This window comes from Onthophagus taurus, chromosome 6 (assembly GCF_036711975.1).
Source record: "Onthophagus taurus isolate NC chromosome 6, IU_Otau_3.0, whole genome shotgun sequence".
NCBI lineage: Eukaryota > Metazoa > Arthropoda > Insecta > Coleoptera > Scarabaeidae > Onthophagus > Onthophagus taurus.
In genome coordinates, this window is record NC_091971.1 from 32,319,195 (window position 1) to 32,340,704 (window position 21,510).

General features: G+C 33.9%; 2 protein-coding genes across 5 annotated transcripts; one reads left to right on the forward strand and one right to left on the reverse strand.

Annotated features, from left to right (window-relative positions):
- Window positions 1-1,339: 1,339 nt before the first annotated feature.
- Window positions 1,340-10,320, reverse strand: LOC111417273 (serine incorporator TMS1). Of its 4 annotated transcripts, none has more exons than XM_023049498.2 (8): window positions 10,141-10,320; window positions 9,701-10,050; window positions 9,350-9,644; window positions 9,111-9,294; window positions 8,847-9,041; window positions 2,146-2,184; window positions 1,753-1,897; window positions 1,340-1,699 (listed from the first exon to the last, which is right to left on the reverse strand). In XM_023049498.2, the coding sequence occupies exons 1-8, from the start codon at window positions 10,174-10,176 to the stop codon at window positions 1,561-1,563; spliced, it is 1,383 nt and encodes a 460-aa protein (XP_022905266.2). In that variant the 5' UTR covers window positions 10,177-10,320; the 3' UTR covers window positions 1,340-1,560. The 4 variants fall into 4 exon arrangements, with proteins under 4 accessions (XP_022905266.2, XP_022905265.2, XP_022905268.2 ...); XM_023049497.2 differs by having other exon boundaries at window positions 1,519-1,699; window positions 1,753-1,924; XM_023049500.2 differs by lacking the exon at window positions 2,146-2,184 and having other exon boundaries at window positions 1,519-1,699.
- A 493-nt stretch (window positions 10,321-10,813) lies between these two features.
- LOC111417277 (uncharacterized) lies at window positions 10,814-11,793 on the forward strand. Its single transcript, XM_023049504.2, has 3 exons — window positions 10,814-10,978; window positions 11,092-11,399; window positions 11,517-11,793. Exons 1-3 carry the CDS (start codon window positions 10,903-10,905, stop codon window positions 11,733-11,735), a joined length of 603 nt encoding a protein of 200 aa, XP_022905272.2. The 5' UTR covers window positions 10,814-10,902; the 3' UTR covers window positions 11,736-11,793.
- The last annotated feature ends 9,717 nt before the right edge of the window (window positions 11,794-21,510 follow it).

The window sequence follows — 21,510 nt, forward strand, 5'->3', positions numbered from 1 at the left end:
AGAAATTATTCTACTAATCTAGCATATTGCGGATCCAAACCCGCTATAATTGCTTCCACTCCCCTGTCAAGAGCAGCTCTTTCAAGAGATTGTGGTATTGCGTTGTTGAACGCTCCCTCTATATCCAGAAACGCACAAACCAAGATTTCTTTATCCTGCAGCGTCCTGGATACTCTACCAACTAAGTTGTGTAGAGCCAATTCTGCTGATTTTCCTGCTTGATAAGCATACTAGTGGCGACTCAGTGGACCAGATACCAATGGCACCGTACGGATATACCGTTCCAGAACGTTTTCAAGGGTTTTCAGCAGAAATGACGTTAGGCTGATGGGTCGAAAGGCATTAGAAGTAGGGATCGAACGGCCCGCTTTGGGTATGTAAGATACCCGTACCTTAGTCTATTCTGCCGGCACATATTTCCAGGCGACACTCGCTCTAAAAATTTTTACCAAAATTGGCAACAACAAAGACCTCCCCTGCTGTAACAAAGCAGGAAAGATATTGTCTTCTCCAGGCGATTTGAACGGCTTAAACGTTTGAATTGCTTGGTCCACGGATGTGTAAGTGACGACTTTTCTAGCCACACTCCAATCCGTATTTGAGGGGCGCTTTGCCTTGCAGGAATAGCCCGCTGTGGCATTATCGGCCCTCATCATCAGGCTTCCTGGGAAGTGAGTCTGCATGAGAAGCTCCAACGAGGCTCTGCTAGAATCCGTAAAACTACCGTCAGGCCGCCTAAGTGAGCCCAGGGGTAGTGCCGGATCTCTAGCGAGAATCTTGTGAATTCTTGCACTGTTGGGTGTGTCTTTCACTCCCTCACAGAACCTCCTCCAAGACTCTCTTTTTGCCTTACGTATGTTTTTGGTGTAATTCGTTAGAGGCTGTTTATATTTCTCCCATTCACCTAATGTCTTGGCCCGGTTAAAAACCTTTCGGACCTCTTGTTTTTCGGAGCTAAGAGATTCGTTCCACCAGGGTGTGCCCCGATTATTACTTTTCACCTTCAGTGGACTGCTACTGTGATATGCAGAGCGAATTGCCACAGAGATCTGCTCCGTGGCTATTTCAACCTGATCACAGTTCCTAACGGTTGCGAGACACTAGTTAGGTTATCTGCAAGGCAACTCTTAAACAGATCCCAATTAGTGCTACGGGGATTACGGTACATACAGTCCGATTTCATCCCTAGATCAATTTTAAATTGAATATGTCTATGATCTGAACACGACGGTTCAGAGGATACCCTCCAGGAGGTTATCTTAGAGCTTAATATAATTGAGCTGAACGTAATGTCAAGTACTTGATACTACTTACTGTAGATAATTTACTGATTAAAAAATTTTTAACGTTTTAAACCTATTTTTATTTATTTAGAATAATCATAAAAATCACAAAACTTCTATACAACAAACTGAAAAATAAGTATACAAGAATATTTATTACATTTAGTAAAATTAAAGAGATTGAACTTGTTAATCTCAATATTTCAAAGCAACCTAACTCTATTATAAACAACGATTATGAGAAAGACTATTTATTTACTCAATGTTAAATAGTTCTTTAATTAAATTCGCGATCTCTTAAGACAATTGGAGCAATCAATGTCCATCCATACAAGAATAAGCAGAGCCAGCTCGATATCGCTTTAATCCACATTGAAGCGGCGTTGGCGTTTAATGTTTCAAGTGTTGAATTAGGCCTAAAAATAATTTCAAAATAAAATTGATTACACCCAATATTTCGTTTACTTACTTGTACCAATTGGTGAGTGTCATCATGATGTATAAAGTAGCCAAAGCGAACATGATATGGAAAAAACTCCAATTGTAAGCGACCGTATCAGCTTCGTTATCCCAAACTTGCGTCTTTTTCTCACCTCCCTCTTCGGCGTCACCACCTGGTATAGAGTCATAGCCGTTAGAAGCTTTAAAATACATAAAAAGAAAACGAAAAAAAAGTAACATGAAATGGGATTAAAATGAATAAAACAACACTAAAAAATCCATAGCATTATGTAACTACAAAAAAATGTAATATCTACGACTTAAAAAGCAGCTGGGATGATAAAATGAGAAATTAAGTTAAATACAAATAAAAGATATACTATTTTTTCACAAAAATAATAATTGTAAATTTAAAGTTTACCTTCCCGATTGACCAAGTGAGCGTCGTCATTGGGTTGAACTGTTAATAAATAAAAAGAAGATTAATATTTTCAAACAAGGTAGGTGTTCTAGATTTTTGAAAGATTTACAATTTCTAAAAAAATAAAATACATAATGCTATGGTTAAGGAATGGATAAAAAATAATATAAGGTGAGTCATAATTAACTGTAGAAAAAAAATGGTTGAAAAATTCAACAAATTAGAATTACTCAACTATTCTTTTATTTTGCATTTTTTATACGTGAAGAATACGTGATATATTATGAAGAAGTTATAAATATATGATAAAGCAACAGTTTTCCTTTAGAAATGCGGAAGTCTGTAGTTATGTTGTGTGAAAGGCGACATCCTCTTTAAAATTATGGAATTGTTAACCGATAATAGTCATCTCATTTCGTGAAAACTTGCTTCATGAAGAGAAAATCTGCTCGGTTACCGTCGCATCGCTGAAAGCTTGCACGCGAGATTTAGAAAGTCGAGATTCTTCGAACGTGGTGCATCTATGCCCCTATAACCCGACATGAAAGGAAATAACCTCATGAATCCCAACATGAAAATGGAATTATAAGATAAATTTATTCCAACTTCTTTGTATCTTAATAGTGTTTCCGACGATTTTGTCCCATCGAGATCCGAGATCTCCTTCCCTCCGCCCTCTCCCCCAACACCTGTCTCCAATCTATCACCTCCTCCCTCAACTCACTACACTCCAACAGCAGATGGTATAGAGACTCCCAGCCCTCCTCACACAGCCTGCACTCTCAAACATTAATTTCCTTTTTCCAACATCTTCTCCAAACATCCTCTCAACCCATCCCCAAACCTGTCCCATAACCTTATTCGCCCTCGCAGCCAACATTCTAGTATGTCCTCGTTCCTTGTAGTTCTCTTTAAATCTGTATACCAGGTATGTGTACTCCCTCACTTCCTCGATCACCCTCCCCTCCCATCTCCAGTCGTCAGTCTTCTTCGACCCCCTTTATAGAACCTCATCATTTTCGTTTTGTCTACGTTTACCTTCAAATCCTTCCAGCTAAAATACCTTTCCAGCGACCGCATCATTGCCCTCATCTCATCCGCTTCCTTCGCGATCACTACCAGGTCGTCGGCATACGCCAGTACGTGCACCTTCTTCCTTCCGATCCTTCAGATGGTATGTTGTGTTGCCGATATGTTGTGTTCACAACGGATGAAGATAAACGGTCGAAGTTTTCAAAAGATAAGGAAGATTTTGTAGCTTATCATAATTATTTTGATGTGCGATTGGGAAATAGTGACAAATCAAGTGAAGACGATGAAGAGTTGAACAGGATGTTCGCCAAGGCGTTCTTGATCAAGTACCAACGTTGGATCCTACGGATTTCGGTAATGCATAGGAATGTCCTATCGTTGAAGAAAATGTTGTAATAGAAATTGTTGGAAAAGTAGGTTGTGAAGTTCCTGAACAATTATGCCGAGCAACATGTGATTTATCTGCCAGGCAGAAGCAGTACTGTATATAACACTAATCTAAAACTCTTGCCTTCTAGTGATGGCAAGAAAAAAATCTACGATATCTACATACAATCATTCACAGAGGACATGGTTAAAAAAATCTGCGTCATTGAGAGTGTTCACAAACATTTGGCGAGAGACGTGCTCAACCATCAGACCTCTGCTCTTTTTGCCAAAAACATTATACTTCTGGGGCTGCTATAGCGGTTGCAAGTGAAGATAGCCAATGTAAAAAAATGAAGGCGCACTTAGAACTGGTAAAAAATGAAAGTTTTACAAAAATACAATAAAAATGACCATAGACTCTCTTCTCTTGATAATCCGCTTGAGACAAGTGTCCATTACAGTTTCGATATGGCCCAATAGGTCCACATTCCCAGCAACCCCTTAAAACCTGGCCCAATTTATTTTTTGGTGCTTCTTTAAGATCGGAATTTTTGGGGTTATGTGTGAAACAACTAATAAACAGATAAACTATCTCCTCCCAGAAAGTGTAAGCTCTACTAAAAGGTTCAAACCCTTATTACAAGCCTGTTTCACCATTACTTGCAGCAAAATAGTAAAGGAGATGATGTGATGTACATTCATGCTAACAATTGTGTTGGGCAAAATAAAAATAATATTTTGCTCGGCTACTTGACGTGGAGGATAAGTTACAATAAAAACAAAATGATAGTGTTGTCTTTCATGCCAGTAGGACACACTAAATTTTCTTGTGATTGGGCATTTGGGTTCTTTAAAAAGAATGTATGTAAATTATCCATGTTGCAAGTAAATGAAATTTTGAAGATAGAAATAAAACACAGATGTGACCTTTACACTTGCATAAAATTTAATTTATATCAGTACCAGTTTCGAAGTTTTCACTCCATCATCAGATGAAAAACCAAAAAAAAAAATTAATTAAATTGACAAAAATAGCTTATATTTGTAACTGAAACTTGAAAAAAACTGAAACTTACTGATGCGGTTTTTGTCAAAGCTGATAAAGGAGCGGGCATAGTCATATTAAACAGATGTATGTATATACAGAAAACTCATGAATTTTTGCTTAAGAATAATTATAGGAAGATAAATTTTAACCTATTAGATAAAATGATCAAAAATACTCGAGACATAATTAATAAATGTAAAGAGACTCTGACTAAGTACACGCCTTACCTCAATAATACTAACAAAAAATTTCAAACTACTTATTTTTTAGATATTAAGCCTAATTTACCGTCAATTTACTCTCTGCCAAAACTACATAAAGCAGGTATGCCCATCAGGCCTATAACAAATTTTGGAAATTCACCATCACGAAAACTTATCAATTTTATGTCTAACATTTTTAAACAAATTAATTTCACATCTGCTTTTTCTGTTAAAAATGCAAATCAGTTCATAACTTTAACCAAAAATATTAATATTGATAATTGTTTATTAGTGTCTTTCAACGTATCTACTCTTTACACAAGTGTTCCACTTGATTACACCCTCACAATAGTTTCTACTTTATTTCATTCAAATTTTGATAATAAAAATAATATTGACGATTTTAATACTATCATTAGACATATAGTTTCACAAAATTATTGCTGTTTTTACAATGAAATTTATTCTCTCTCAGATGGTCTTCCAATAGGGATGCCATTGTCGGGCCTTTTAGCAGAAATTTTTCTAGACTATTATTAAAAGGATTAATCATGTTAATCCTTTTCATAAACATATTATTTCTTGGAATAGATATGTCCATGATGTTTTCTGTGTGTGGAATGGTGATATTAATGAACTTAATGAATTTCACTCTTACATCAATAAATTTCATAACAAACTTAAATTTACAATAAAGATTGAAAAAGAAAAACTATCAACTTATTGGATTTAACTTTAACTAAAAATGAAAATAACTACATAGAATACAATATCTATAGAAAACCTTCTTCTATTTCTACCACCATACACATCATCACACCCTAATCAACATAAATTTGCTAATTTTTGATTTCTCATTAACAGGATTTATAATTATCCTCTTTCTGAATATAACAGGATTAAAGAAACTAACTTCATTTTTGATTTAGCCCATGATAATGGTTTCCCTATTGGTAAGATTACTAATATGTCTAATAAGATACATATACAAAAGGACCCTTTATATACAGAACATAATAATGATGCCATAATTTATAAATCCCCACAATTTAATACTTTAACTAGTAAATTTCATAAAATATTTTCTAAAGAAACCGCGCAGTTTATTAAAAAACCCTTATGTTGTATTTTTAATAGATGTTTTTTGGAGGGTCGCTTTCCGCGAGCCCTAAAAAGGGCATTAATTGTCCCGATATACAAAGATGGATGTAAACTTGAACCGACCAACTATAGACCCATATCGTTACTAAGTAATTTGTCCAAAATATTTGAAAAAATAATTAAATCTCGTTTTATTGCATTTCTTGAAAAAAATAACTTCTTAAATAAACATCAATATGGTTTTAGGGCTGGGCGGTCTACAAATCATGCAGTTTCGCGCTTAACACAACTCATTCATTACTCTTTGGATAGAAGAAGGCCCTGCATAGCTACCTTTCTAGATCTGTCTAAAGCTTTCGATACAGTCCATCATGACATTTTGTTAAATAAGCTGGAGATGTGTGGATGTAGAGGTAGCACTCTTGAGTTGTTTAGGGACTACTTAAGTGAGAGATATCAGCAAGTTAATATAAACGGTGTTGCTAGCTCTGAGAAACTTGTGACATTTGGTGTCCCGCAGGGCACCGTTCTGGGACCTTTACTCTTCCTAGTTTACATAAATGATATATTTGATATTCATCTTAATGCAGAGGTGATAGCATATGCTGATGACACAGTTCTCTTTGTTGAAGGCGAATCATGGGAGTGTCTGATTGAACAAACCTCATCCGATTTACGAATAGTAAAAGCTTGGTTAAATAGAAATAAATTATCACTTAACATTAAGAAGTCTCAATTCATTACATTCTCTTCGTATTCTACTAACTTACCAAATATAAATGAAATAACATTTCACTCAGATAAATGCCAACCAGAAGTACCTTGGTGTCATGATTGATCAGTGCGTTCGTTGGGGGGATCATATAAGTAACTTGTGTGCCAGATTACGAAAACTATTCTATGTTTTCAAGAAACTGCGTGAAATTCTACCGATTAGTTCTCTTAAAGTGGTTTATTACGCCTTAGTCCAATCTTTGTTGATATACGGTATCTTAGCTTGGGGAGATGCCTCGACTTATCTTATTACTAACGTTGAGGTTGCTCAGAGAACTATTTTAAAAATTATGACATATAAACCGCGCGACTTCCCATCGGACGCGCTGTTTGAACTCACTGAGGTTTTTAATATTAGGCAACTTTATACAATCGAGATTGCTAAATTTATTATCAACAATCCACCACTGCTGGAATTTCCGAGACACACTTATTCTACTAGAAATGTTTCTGATAGTCTGGCAAGATCTATTAGGCATTTTAAAGCGCACACAGAAATTTTTTTTATTTGTCATGCACATAGAATTTACAATAGCTTCACTGGATTTCTCTCGGCAACTGATAGGAGTGTAACTCGTACAAACTTGAACTATCTCATAAAATTATGGATAAATCAATTACAGACGTACAATTAACTAATCTGTACTTAGTCGTTACTTGATGTCTTTATTTGCTTCTTTTTTTTCATATCTGAACATATAGTATAACTGTGAATACAACTGTTTATAATGTGTTAATTTACCTAATCTTACCGTTCATACTAGTCGTTCGCTAACTTAAAAGTTGAAATATTTTGAGCCACGCGCAGCACCTTGGTGCTTTTGTGGTGTATCCATTCACGCCTAGCGGACGCCTTTATTCGTTTAAATCTATGTATGATTTTTGTAATGGTCTAAGCATCAATAAAGGATTATTTATTTTTATTTTTTATTTTAATTAATATAGCCTTTTCAAATCGTAACACCATTTTAAATTTATTAACTAATCATACTATAAAAGTTTTTGATATACTTTGTGAATGTATTTAAATTTTAATAACGACGCAATTTTATATTCAGAATTTCTTTCAAAATTTAAATTATCAACATTTCAAACCTTCTTTAATGTTGCAATCTGTGGACTTCACTTTCTGATAGTGAGTATTTCGTTATATTTTTTTATATATTTTTTATATTTTCATATTTTTACACATTTTTTTTATATCCATTACGTATTTTAATAATAGTTAATCTCTCTGTATAGTTGTCAGCTGATGATGAAGTGAAAACTTCGAAACCGGTACTGATATAAATTAAATTTTATGCAAGTATAAAGGTCACATCTGTGTTTTATTTCTATATTCAAAAAATCTTTAAAAAGAAGTTCAGAACAATGTACCTTTCTATGCCAACTTCTAAAGTAAACCCTGCTGTCTCTATTGGAAATGAAAAGGGCGATGTTAAGATCCAGGTGTTTGACTAGCTAAACTTTTTTAACGATTTTAAATCCAAGAAAATACCTCTCATCACTCAGTACAACCATTTTGAGTTCAATGAAAACAACAAAGGAAAAGTACTATGCAAAACATGAATTTCTGCCATTTAATTTGATGTATTACTTGTTTCTTAAACATGCGAAATAAAGTCAGTGTGATTGAACAAAAACTTTAAAAGCGTTTCATTGATTAAAATCGTGTTTTAAATCAAGTGATTTAAATTGGGCGAACCCTGCTTGACACCATTTTTTTATGAAAAAGCCTCAACTTCAGAATATTCTTAAACACTTCCTGATAAAACAATGCCATAAGTTTCTTGATTCATCAAAATTTCAGACATTAATCTTCATAAAAATAAAATAATGATTTACTTTAGGACACAAATAATACCTTTCATTAAATTTCAAATTTTTAGAACACAGTAAATGTTTCAAAACCAAAAAAGTTTCTGTCTCTGAAGTAAGACTTCGCATATTTTATAATGATAATATATAGTGAAAGACTGACAGTAATGGTTAAAAAAATAGTGTAGAAACTTCAAAAAGAAAAATAAATAAATAAAGATTTGTCATAACATTTTGTCAATTTACTCTTAATAAATCCTTAATCTCCAATACTATACTAATTAATTAAACTTGATAAAAATTAGTCATTATATGACTCACCTTATACATTATTAAAAAACAAAATGTATACTAACCTGCTCCAGTATCTTTAACTAAAACATGTTCAGACATGGTAATTTTTGAAGATTTGGATGCAGTCCTTAATGATGAATACATTACAACCAAAAACCATATAACCAATCCAACTATACTTTCCATATCAAAACCAAGGTTGGTCTTTTCCTTCCCAGCCCCAATAATCGCCAATAACCCGGGGTTGCAATTTTTATCTTAAGGAAAAATTATAATGAATAAAAATTATGTTAACAAATAAAAATCACAAAAATTAAAATGATTACCTGGTTGATTCGAAACTGATGACCAAGTTAGATAAGTAACATAAATTGATACAACTGATGATTGTAATAACCCAGATCTTGGAAGTTTTTCTTGCACCGCTGGTAAAATTGAAGTCACACTAACAATTATGCACAAAATTAAGTTAAATGAAATGAAAAATTTGTTTAATCCACAAGAGTCAGGCTTAAAAAAAAATTAATTATTAATATTGAGGTTTAATTTCTATATTTAAATTTACCTTTGTAAAGAAAACGAATAAAAGAGTTATTCCAGTTATTGTAAGCGCATAATTTAAAATGGTAGCCCCTAACAAAGCGACATACCACCCTTTTGATTCGCTTTCCTCATAATTTCCAACCCAATACTCAGCCCAAGAATGCGCAAAGTCAACAATCAATATCAATTGGATTAGAATATATAGAAATCCTCCTATCATTCCGAAATACATCCATGTTTGTCCAAACGATACTTCCGGAATGAAAAATGCTCCAATTAAACCACCAATAACTAATAAGTATTTAAGACCCCAAAAACTGTTTACAAATAAAATGTTAAACGAAATGAATTCATTTCAAATTAATTATTTTACCCATTTTGAATTCCAGCCCGAGGATCTTTAGAAGTTTTAACCCCAATCATCATAATTCCCATTAGGACAAAAAATAAAGTTAAAATAAAATATATTCGATAAACAGCTAAATATCCAACAGCTTGGCTACAATTAAATACAGCCTCCTTTGGTAAATATGCTGTTTGATTATTACAAAATGGCACGTTTCGTAGGGAATCTTGTAGTCCAGGGGCTAACATAATGCATGCCACAATTGTTGCTAATATTAACATTAAGGCATACATAATCCGTGAAGATGTTGAGTTTTTGCATGAAGGACATGCTGAGCAACATAACGAACAAGCTGCACTTCCACAGCAACAGGCCATCTGTAAATAAGCATATGTAAATAAATAAACATAATGATTCTAAATACAAAAATAACTTCGTTGATTGGATTCTTTGCTTTTGTATTTTACCTGGGCTGCGCTGCATAATCCAAGAACTGCACCCATTTTATTTTTCTAACAACAACACTTTAAATTTTTTAGATTTTCAGGCTTGAAAAACTATTACGCTGTTTACCTAAACGTTTTTCTTTGTAGCGCAACGAACAACAATGATTTTTAGTTGACAACTAAATGTCATATTATGACATTTCGGTTTTTTAAGTAAATGTTGATATTTGATCTAATACTCAATGATCTTAAATTTTAATCTTTTTTAATATTTCGCTTTAAGTTTTTAAAAAGATGAAACCATTAAGGAGCAATAATTATTAATTATCGCTTAATGTTATTTAATTTTATAAAGTATTTTAAAATTTTAATCAATATATCTAACGGACGAATGACCTAATTCGGTAATTTGTTTATTTTATAATTACTCATATTTTAATCTCTGATGCAAAACATTTATTATTAGCACGTTATCTTTATTATAAATTGAAATTAATGTTCGATTAGTCACTGTAATAATGTTTAATTATTTACGCAATAACATTTAATTAATTAAATTAATTTTATTATTATAAATAAATAAGAAATTGAAGGCAAAAAAAACAACGTAAAGTTAGAATTAAAATGTAATTAATTTCTTTTCGTCCTCTTCACGCGTTTTTATTATGCTGTGATTATGCTTCTAACTTCACATTAATAATAAACGTTTGCTGTCACTTTTCGAATTGAATAATTGCTTTACTTTCTAAAAAAATAATAATATTATTGCGTATAACTTATAAAATGGATCAAAACGATTTAACTAATGGTTTAGATATAGAAAAATTCGAAGACACTTACGAATATCTCGCTGTAGAGTGTAAGTCTTAAATTTGTAACCTAACCTAAAAAAAATATCTTTTCGGTTTATATTTACCTAAATATATTAAATTTGATTTATATATTAATATATTCTGTATTAATTCTCTTTAGGTACTAGATTAAGAGGCTTGTTAGAAGACTTAGGACTTTTAAATCTTGTAACTGACAGTTTAGAATCAAATGCTGTTAATAAGAATGATAAAATTGAGTTTCAAGCTAAACGAGAAATGTTGGAATTAAAAGCGCGTATTCAACTATATGAAAAGATGAATTTAAAACTTTCTGATGAAGTTAAAATAGCTTGTCGAGAAGTGGATCATTCAAAAAACCTTTTAGAACAATATTCTGTGCCTTCAAAAGAGATCAAAGTATTAAAAGAGAAGTGTAAAAGTTATCAGAAGCATGTGAGGAAACCGGAGGTGAGTGACACTTTAGTTTCTTATTTATCCTGTTCACTGGTAAGAATCTGAATATTAATAAGTATTTGGTTTCGCTTCATACAGAAAGTATAAATAATTTGTCATTATTATTTTTAGTTTTCATGGTTGCAAGATCCAAGGTTTAAATTCGATAACATTTTAAGTGACATGGAGATTTTACAACAATTAACGTATGATAAAAATTGTTTGGAAAAGGAATTAAGAAAGGAGTATTGTGGCTTAACACCAAATTTAATAGAAGCTAATCAACAGTTATTAAATGTAAAACGGAAATACGATTCTTTCATAAATAAAATTGAACATAGAAGACATTAATTTATAAAAAATATTATTCATTATAAAAAAAATAAAATTAAAAAAAAATTGTTTAAAAGTTGCGTTTAATTTCCTATTTGTAGTATCAAATGAAGTTGTTTTTGTGTTTTTACAGTTTTTAATTTAGTATTTTTTGGAATCCTTTAGTTTATAATGTTATTACCACTACTACCACTGAATAAATTTGGAATTTGGACACCACACGAAACTTCAATTTTCAGCTGGGCAATGAACGTATTAAAGTGGTCAAGCTTGTGACATTGAACGTCATCAGAGATCTGGGTATAGGTCAGCGGTATACAGGAGGATGTATCTGAATGACTGCAAATGGACTGCAACAAACTTCAAGGGTGCAAACCCTCTTTTAGTGAATTTTAAGGGTACTTTGATATATGCATATGCGGCTGGTAAAGTACTTTGTCTGCCGCTAAATGCACAAAGTGTCACTTTACTGCCGCAAATGGATAGCATAAAGTATGGTTTTGCTGCCGGTTGGCGATAAAAAATATTAGCAAAAATGTAAAGGGGGTGGTTACGTTTAGTAGTTTAGAGGGGTAGGTTGAAAGTACGAATAGGGTCAAAACATGCCTTATTATGAGTTAAACATATTCCCCAAATTTCATTTTCCTAGCGTTTATGGTTTTTGAGAAAAAAAATTAAACCAAAATTTTCCGCCATTTTTTGAGGGGTGTAGCTCCTTAGGGGAGCCGAAGTCGCCCATGGTTCATATATCAAAGTACCCTTAAAATTTACTAAAGAATCACCCCTTGAAGTTTGTTGCAGTCATTCAGATACATCTGTATATCGATTGCTGCGAATTTAATTCTTTATATTCTTTTTAGTTACGTTGTAGCAGGCAGAACCGGACCGATTACCCTTTTCTTTTTACCTCTAACGGTGGTGAATGTCGTTGATAATCATATATCAACCAAGGTTATCCCGCTTGGTTCTCTCGGGACACAATTAACACATTACGTGAGAAAAGGAATGTACAGGGTGGGCAAATTTGGGTGTTATTATAGGCTATCTCAGAAACTATAAGAGATACAAAAAAAGTAGGTGCCATGTCCCGGTCTCTTTTTCCGAGACTAATCCAATCCCGTAAAGACCAAATCTCTATCTTCTTTTGTTTTTAAGTTATCGCCAAAAAGTCAAATTCTAGTGATTTCAAAAAATGCTCATATTTCGTTTATTTTTCAAATTAGAGAAATGGGGTTAATGCATTCTTAAGACACTTTTTTGAGTAGAATATACTGCCGTTGAAAAATTTTTAACATAGCTGATAATTTTTGAGATATAACATAAAGTTGTATTTTTTTAAATACAAACTATACTTTATTATGATATTACTGAAAAGAGCATATTTTTAGCTTTCCAATGATGTATCGCACGCATGATGTTTCTGCGGAAAATAAGCGTTATTTTTCAATTTTTAAAATATTAAAGATTAAAATTCAAATTTTTAATTATAGTAGGCGAGGAAAACGCTAAATACTACTTAGTTACTATAGCAACGTGAGTTTACTTGTCATTTCATTCATGAATTTTGCGAAACAAGTTTCCCGTTTAAGAAGTTCCGCATTATCTTTAAATAAAACGATAAAATTAAATATAGAATATATTGGAGTCCGCTTTGAAGATGATACATAAGTCTTCATTCAACACCGTTTGAATGGGGATTCAAACGGTGTTTCTCCGAAAGTCCGCTCCCAGTTTATGATTCCTAATTTTCCTCTATCTCACTCAATTTCAAAAGAAAAGATTGCTGATATCAAAAAACTTCTACATCTTATGTTTGGGGAAAACTGGGAAAATACTACCGAAGATTTCATTCATTGATACCGAACTGTTCTAATCTTACAACCAGTAAGTTGAGTAGAAGAAGATGACAGTTTATGACTGTTTAGTTCCTGAAGTTGTCCATATTTAATTATTCATTAATTAATACATTTCTTGTATTTTTAATAAACAAACTTTAAATGCTAATCATTTTTTATTGGTAAACAAAGTCAGGGATAAGATGCTGAGAAATTTAAATTAACTATTCAAAGTTTTTATTCGTTGGTACAAAACCAACTTATCCTGAATAATGGTACAAAACCAACTTTATTCTGTCATATTCGTGCAAAACCATATATTATAGCCACTAGGTAGTATTTACTGTCCGGACACGCCTACTATAATCAAAATTTTGAACATTAGCGCTTACTATTTTCGAATTGAAAATTAACGCTTATTTTCTGCAAATACACCATACATGCGATACATCATTGGAAAGCTAAAAATATGCTCTTTTCTTTAACATCATAATCAAGTATAGTTTGTATTTAAAAAAACACAACTTTGTGTTATATCTCAAAAATTATCAAGTATATTTAAAACTTTTCAACGGCAGTATATTCTACTTAAAAAAGTGTCTTAAGAACGTATCAACCCCATTTCTCTAATTTCAAAAATAAACGAAATATGAGCATTTTTTAAAATCACGAAAATTTGACTTTTTGGCTATAACTTAAAAACAAAAGAAGATAGAGGTTTGGTGTTTGCGGGATTGGCTTAGTCTCGAAAAAAGAGATCGGGACATGGCACCTACTTTTTTCATATCTCTTATAGTTTCTGAGATAGCCTATAATAACACCCAAATTTGCCCACCCTGTACATAGAAGGTGGAAACGATACAAAAATCAACTTGACTACCGTACCTTTTCAATGCTGAGACATCGTTCTAAATGTCTTATAGCACGTGATCACAAAGATTATATGGTTCATGTTCAGGACTCTGTTGCTGCTGACGCTAAACAATTTTGGTCATATCTAAGACAAAGAAAGGGCGGTGTTGGCGTGCCGGCGGTTGTCCGACATAACGGTGTCTCCTCGGTGAATGGGGAGGAAGTTTGTGAGCTCTTTTCCGACTACTTCGGATCTGTGTTTGCCCCGCCGGTAATTACTGCATACCCCGAGGGGGTCCATAGCCTTAATGCGATCGCGGTTGGCTGTTTCGATTTATCCGAGGTTGAAGAGACTCTTTTTGGTGTGGCTGTTTCCAAGGGTCCGGGCTCAGATGATATACCTTCCATTTTTATTAAGAGATGCTCTAAATCTCTTGCTAGACCTCTATGTTTAATTTTTAATATGTCGCTACGTTACGGTATTTTTCCATCTGTGTGGAAACGGGCGAAAATTACGCCTATTTTTAAGTCCGGAGATCGTGGTCTTGTAACTAATTACCGTCCTATATCTATTTTACCAATAATGGGAAAAATCTTTGAAAAATTGGTTTACAGCAAGCTATTTTTTCAGATGAAGCCCTCTGTGAGTGCGGAGCAACACGGTTTTTATCCGGGGCGGTCTGTGGACACCAACTTGTTAGAATATACCGACTTTCTTTTTTCGACTATTGATAAAAACATCCAAGTAGATGCGATATACACTGACTTTAGCAAAGCTTTTGACAAAGTGGATCACTGTTTATTACTGTTGAAGTTGGAGCGCGTTGGTGTCGCAGGTGTCCTTTTGAGCTGGTTTGCTTCGTACCTCTCCAATCGCACGCAGGTGGTTGGGGTTGGCGGATATTTGTCCGGTCCTGTTATCATGTCTTCCGGAGTGCCTCAGGGTAGTCATCTGGGCACGCTCTTGTTTACGGTGTACATAGGTGACATCACCAGGTCTTTTCTTACCTCAAGATGTATTATGTATGCTGACGACATTAAAATATTTTCTTCTGTTGCTGCTGTTTCAGACTGTGTTAACCTTCAGAATGACCTGAACAGATTTTATGACTTTTGTGAGATTAATAATTTGTCACTTAACATATCAAAGTGTCGGACTGTTACTTTTACGAGAAAAAAGCAATTCTTTAAATTTGATTACCGGTGCGGAGCATGCTTATTGGATCGTGTTGACACTATTAAAGACCTGGGCATTACTTTAGATAGCAAACTACTGTTTGATCAACACGTTGATGCAGTGGTGGCCAGAGCTAATAGGATGCTGGGATTTGTAATGCGCTCTTCTGAATCGTCTTGCTGCCCTAGACCTATTATTTCTTTATACAATGCTTTCGTTAATAGTATTTTATCGTTCGGCAGTACAGCTTGGAACCCTCAGTACGACGCATACATTAACAGAATAGAGAGGATTCAGATAAGGTTTCTGAAGTATCTCTCGCATAAATTCCGGCATCCTTATACAGATTACGAATCTGCCTGTCAAATGTATCATATGCCCACACTTCAGCAGCGCAGAACTTGCAGTGATGCCTGCTTTCTGTTCAGGTTGGTCAGAGGTTACTGTGATTCTTTCTATCTTCTTTCACGCATTGATCTGCATGTTCCCCCTCGTCGGCTGCGCTATGACTTTCTGTTCTATGCGCCGACTGCCCGGACAAATTCGTATAGAAATTCCCCAATACTTCGCATGGAGAGGACAGTGGACCGTCTTGGGTTGGACATATTCGCCGTCACGCCTCACAACTTCAAACAAATTATTCGTAATGCCGTGCTCGCCCTACCAGTTGTGTGATTTTATGTACATTATCTCGTTGCAGCGGCTTGAGTTCTGCCTTGAATTGATTTGATCACATATGCTTAAGGCCATTATCAATTGATCGATTGTCAATTTTGTGTTCATACAATTTATTGTATACAAAATGTATTATAGTGGAGTAGCTTTTATGTGGGACTGTGTCCTGTTGCTACCCCCGTGTGTGTAAAATAAAAAATAAAAATAAAATAAAATATATTTTTCATATTTCTTTATATAATTAACTGCAAATTATGATGTAATTGTAATATATTGTAGTAAATATTATTTGGGTTGAAATAGCGCAGGCGCGTGAAGCGCAACACGTTTTTGGAAAATAAGAAACTGATTTCATTAATATGTGTTTTAATAGCCATTTCCTTTAAGTGCACCTTTTTTTCGTAATTATAAGTGCACAACAGTAATATAATAGAATTTATCTACAACTATTGAATTATCTATTCGTTATACATTTGATTTTTGACGGGTAATGACACGCATTACTCATGACTGACAAAGTGTTGAATAACGAAGCTATTATTCCACAGTTCTGACACGGCCTACCAATCAAAAAATAAAATATTAACAGAAATGACAGCTTTCTTATATTGAGGTTACGTCTGAAATGTCTATCAAGTTTATTTTTTCCTTTTTTTGATTTTTTTTTGTCAAAATTCAATAGTTGTAGATAAAGTATAGTATTCAACTTGCGTATAATGGATGTTACCCACTCAGATTACATCATCTTCGTGGGTAACAGCCGCCATTATACGCTTGTTGAATAATATATTATTATCGCCAACCGGCAGCAAAACCATACTATGCTATCCATTTGCGGCAGTAAAGTGACACTTTGTGCTACTGTCTAGTAAACTGTGCATTTAGCGGCAGGTAAAGAACTTTTTGTAATTCGCGACGGTAACGAAAGCTCTAACAGTACTCAAACGGGTGCTGTAATGAAACTCCTTACAGCATCCGATGCTGTAATGAGATTTTAGTAACATTTTATGGAACCAGTTCAAGTTGGTGACATTGGGTCATTAATTTTTCTAATTGTCAATGTGACAATTTTTGTCTATAGATGTTTAAACACGTTCTTAGCATCGAATACAAGGTTCACAATGATGAGGACATTGAACTCTGAGCAATTTCTGTTATTTTGGGAGATGTACATGAAACATTTTTGTCAGGTAAATAGATTTTGTGTTTTGACAGTTTCTAATTGTCAATTCAAATTTCTATTTTTAAGTGTTACCAACTGCTACATACCTATTTCCCAACAGTCAAAATTTATTTTAATTTTGTTAAAAAAAAAGATAAAAACGCGAATTACAAAAAATAGCATAAAAAACACATTTCATAAGACTTAAAGCACTCATTCATTAAAAAACTCGTGGCTTCGCCACTCGTTTTTTAACTTGAATTCGTGCAGTTCAAACGTGTTTTACGAAACTTGTTTTTTAATATACTATTACCTGCCGCATATGCGGCATTACCTTGCTGACTTGGTACATAAATAACTATTTGATGTAATAACATTCCAGTTATTATTAATCTACCATTCAAACATTCTCTGTCATTAAATTTATTATTCAACCGTTGATTCTTCGAAAGAATAATAATAATAAGTTTATTGTGTTATATGCCAGGGCTTACACTCGTCATATATAATTTAATACAATAGGTAAATTCACAATCAAATCTCAATTACAATCCTGTCTTTCAGATATTCCTCAACTGAATAGAACGCATACCTCAACAAAAACGCTCTTATGAAATTTTTAAATTTACTTTTTTGTAAAGATCTAATGCCCATTGGCAATTTATTAAATAAGATTTGTGCAATATATATGTGACTTTTTTGCGTTCTACTCAGTCGACAAAAATCAACGTAAATGTTTTCATGGTTTCTGGTTCCATAACTATGCACGTCGGCATGCGTGCTGTATTTGTCTTTGTTATCGTAACAGTACAGAAGACACTCAAGTATAAACAAAGATGGTAGTGTTAAAATATCAAGTTGTCTGAAAGCGTGCCGGCAGTCATCTGTATAGTTAAGTTTAGCAATCATCCTCACCGCCTTGCACTGCAAACCAAATATATGGCCACTAGCTGGACTACCACTCCAAGCAATGACACAATAATTCAATATTGAGTGAATGAGCGCGAAATAAGAGGTTCTGGCCACCTCAGCCGACACAGAATTCACCAATCTACGTAGCAGAAATATGTTTCGGGCAATTTTCCTACCAATAACCACCGTATGAGCCTCAAAATTCAAGTCGGGAGGACTCACTGTTATCCCCAGTAATTTAGCAGAGGATAGCTCATTTAAATTTACATAATTTTGTCTAAGACTGAACAATGATTGGACCGTTTTGTCTTTATTTAAACACAATTCATTGGCAATACACCATTCGTTTGCCGCGGTCAGCAGTCGATCTGTGGAGGATATCACTTCCTCAAACTAGCACACCCGTTACTAGCAGCGTGGCGTCATCCGCATACAACAAACAGTTTACATTATCACCCAAATACCTAGGAAAATCGTTAAAGAAAAGAATAAACAAGAGAGGTTCCAATATTTTATTTCCACACTTAACCTGTTGGGATTTGCCCGACAGATATGATCTGATTAAGTCAACACTGTCCTGATCAAATCGGAAAAAATATCGAACTTTATACAATAGTAATGGGATACACTGTCAAAAGCGCGTGACAGATCCAAAAACAATGCAGCACAGAATTTCCGTTTTTCATATGCATCATAACAGGTGGTCGAAATCCAAATTGGTTTTCAAAAAGCATATTATTTGATTCTACATGTGCTATTATTTGCTTGTAAATTACGCGTTCAAATATTTTAGACATTGCCGGTAGTACACTAATAGGTGGGTAAATCGAGCAGTCATCTTTATCGCCGCGTTTGAAAATATGCACAACAGACGCAACTTTTAAGACATCAGGGAATACACAAGAAGACAACGAGCTGTTTACCAATCTGGTTAAAGGCTTCACAAATAGGATAATATTATTCTATATGTCTCTAGTCCCACTAGACTTCAAACCCTGAAGGATAACCCCCTAACCTCACACTCCGACACTTGTGTAAAGGAAAAAATAGGGACATCGATAAAGCTAGCAGGGCATATATTTGAAGAAGGGTTAGATAATGGACCAAGTTGAGACACAATGTTATTGGCCCCGTTAACAAAGAAATCATTAAGAATATCTGGGTCAAGATTCACTGAATTTTGTTTATTGGCGTTTGGCCTATTATTGTCTATAACTGCCCAAGAGGCTCTAGATTTATTGTTCGACCCATTAATAAAATTATTCGTAGCTTTACGCTTTGCCTCAGCTATTTTGTTACGGTATAACAATCTGGCTTTGTCTCTAGAATCTCTTAGACTTTTCGTTTTAAAACGATTATAAAGATCAGAAGCCAAGTCATAGATATCTCTCAGCTGGCGCAGTGTGTTATCAAACCATTTGATTTCTACATCACGAACCCTAACCTGATTTCCAACCTCAGGATAAGCTGTATAAAATGTTGATAAGAACCGATCAAAAAAGTAATTCAATCTTGCATTAACATCAAATTCACTATCAGAAAAAAGCTCCCAGGAGTATTCCTGAAAGAGTTCAAAAAATCTCATGTTGCCCTCAACACTAATTGGCCTACCAATTCCAGTAGTGTACTTCACAAGTTCCAATACATTACATTTTCGACCAATTTTAGAAAAGATATATGGACAGTTTTAACAAAAAACGAATGAGCAATCCACTTTCCAAACCGCATCCAAGTTCAAACTCCATACTGTGAAGGAAATGTTCACTTATGCAAACAAAATCAAAAACCGTTTTATGACTTTCAAAAAACACCTCAAGCTCACCTATCTTCGGACGCAGCCGCTGAGCATTCAAATGAAAAACAGAAATTACCTCGTAATTCGGCAATATACGCTTGAAAATGGGATCGACACCGGAAGCGGACTCAGATCTTGTTATATTGTCAAACACGAGCCGACGTGCATTCCGAGTCAATGGTAACATATATTAAATTGTCATTTACGTCAGTGTGATTAAAAAACGAAGAACACCTATGAGCGTCAATAACATTACACAACATATTAAAAACTTCTGATTTCCCATAACCATTCAAATGAATTTGGTGAAAATAAGTTTAAAAGACAAAGTGTTTTATTCGGAGGTGATTGTAAACGTTGTTTGATTTTATCGGAGCCTCGGGATCTGGTAAAATTAACGTTATGTTATCATTACTAAAAGCTCGTAATGGATTACGTTTCTTTAATGTGCATCTTTCCTCCAGCTCTCTTTACCAAACAAAATACAAATACCTTTTACATTTACTGACACCTATTACATTATGTGAATATTATAAATGTTCGGATGTCATAGAATTCATTAGACCAGCAGAAGTTAAAGAATATTCTATTATTATTTTTGAAGACATAAGTCGGATGGTGCAAAATACTATTATGGAGTGTTTTTCATATGGTCGTCGTATAAATTTTGATTGCTTTTATGGACTTATACCATGAAGCAGTACGGTTTAATAAAACTTTAAAGGGAAAAATGTGGAAGTAATTTAGCATGCAGAGAATTATCGCTGATTAGATTCACTACCAAAATTAATTCGGAGCTACAATAACACCACTCACAGCACAATTACATACATATTACACTACACTATACATATTTCATTCAATTACGAATGCAGATCCTACAAAAAGTAGATTTAAAGTTGGGCAACATGTTAGAATTAGTAAACATCGGGTAAACACGCCTTTCACAAAGGATACTTACCCAATTGGTCAAATGAAATATTTACCACAGCTTCTATTCAAAATACTTATCCTAGAACATACATTATTAACGATAGTAGAGGGGAGACAATTTTGGGGACATTCTACGAAACGGACTTACATGTCAAACATTCAAATGTTTATTTGGTTGAAAAAATGCTTTGTCGAAAAATAAATCAGGTTCTGGTGAAATGGTTGGGAATGGATAACTCACATAATTCCTCTTGTTTTCCTTTCAATTATTCCGCAATTCCTTTAACTGTTTCTTCAAAAGTTCTTCCGAGTCTCTCTACTACGTATTAGCGCTTACGTTCTTCTTTGATTTATTTCACTTCCTACCTTCTTATCTTTTTCCATTTTTCCGGAGTTGTAAATATATCGTTTTTTACCTGTTTTGTGCAACATATTCCATATTAATTCTTTGT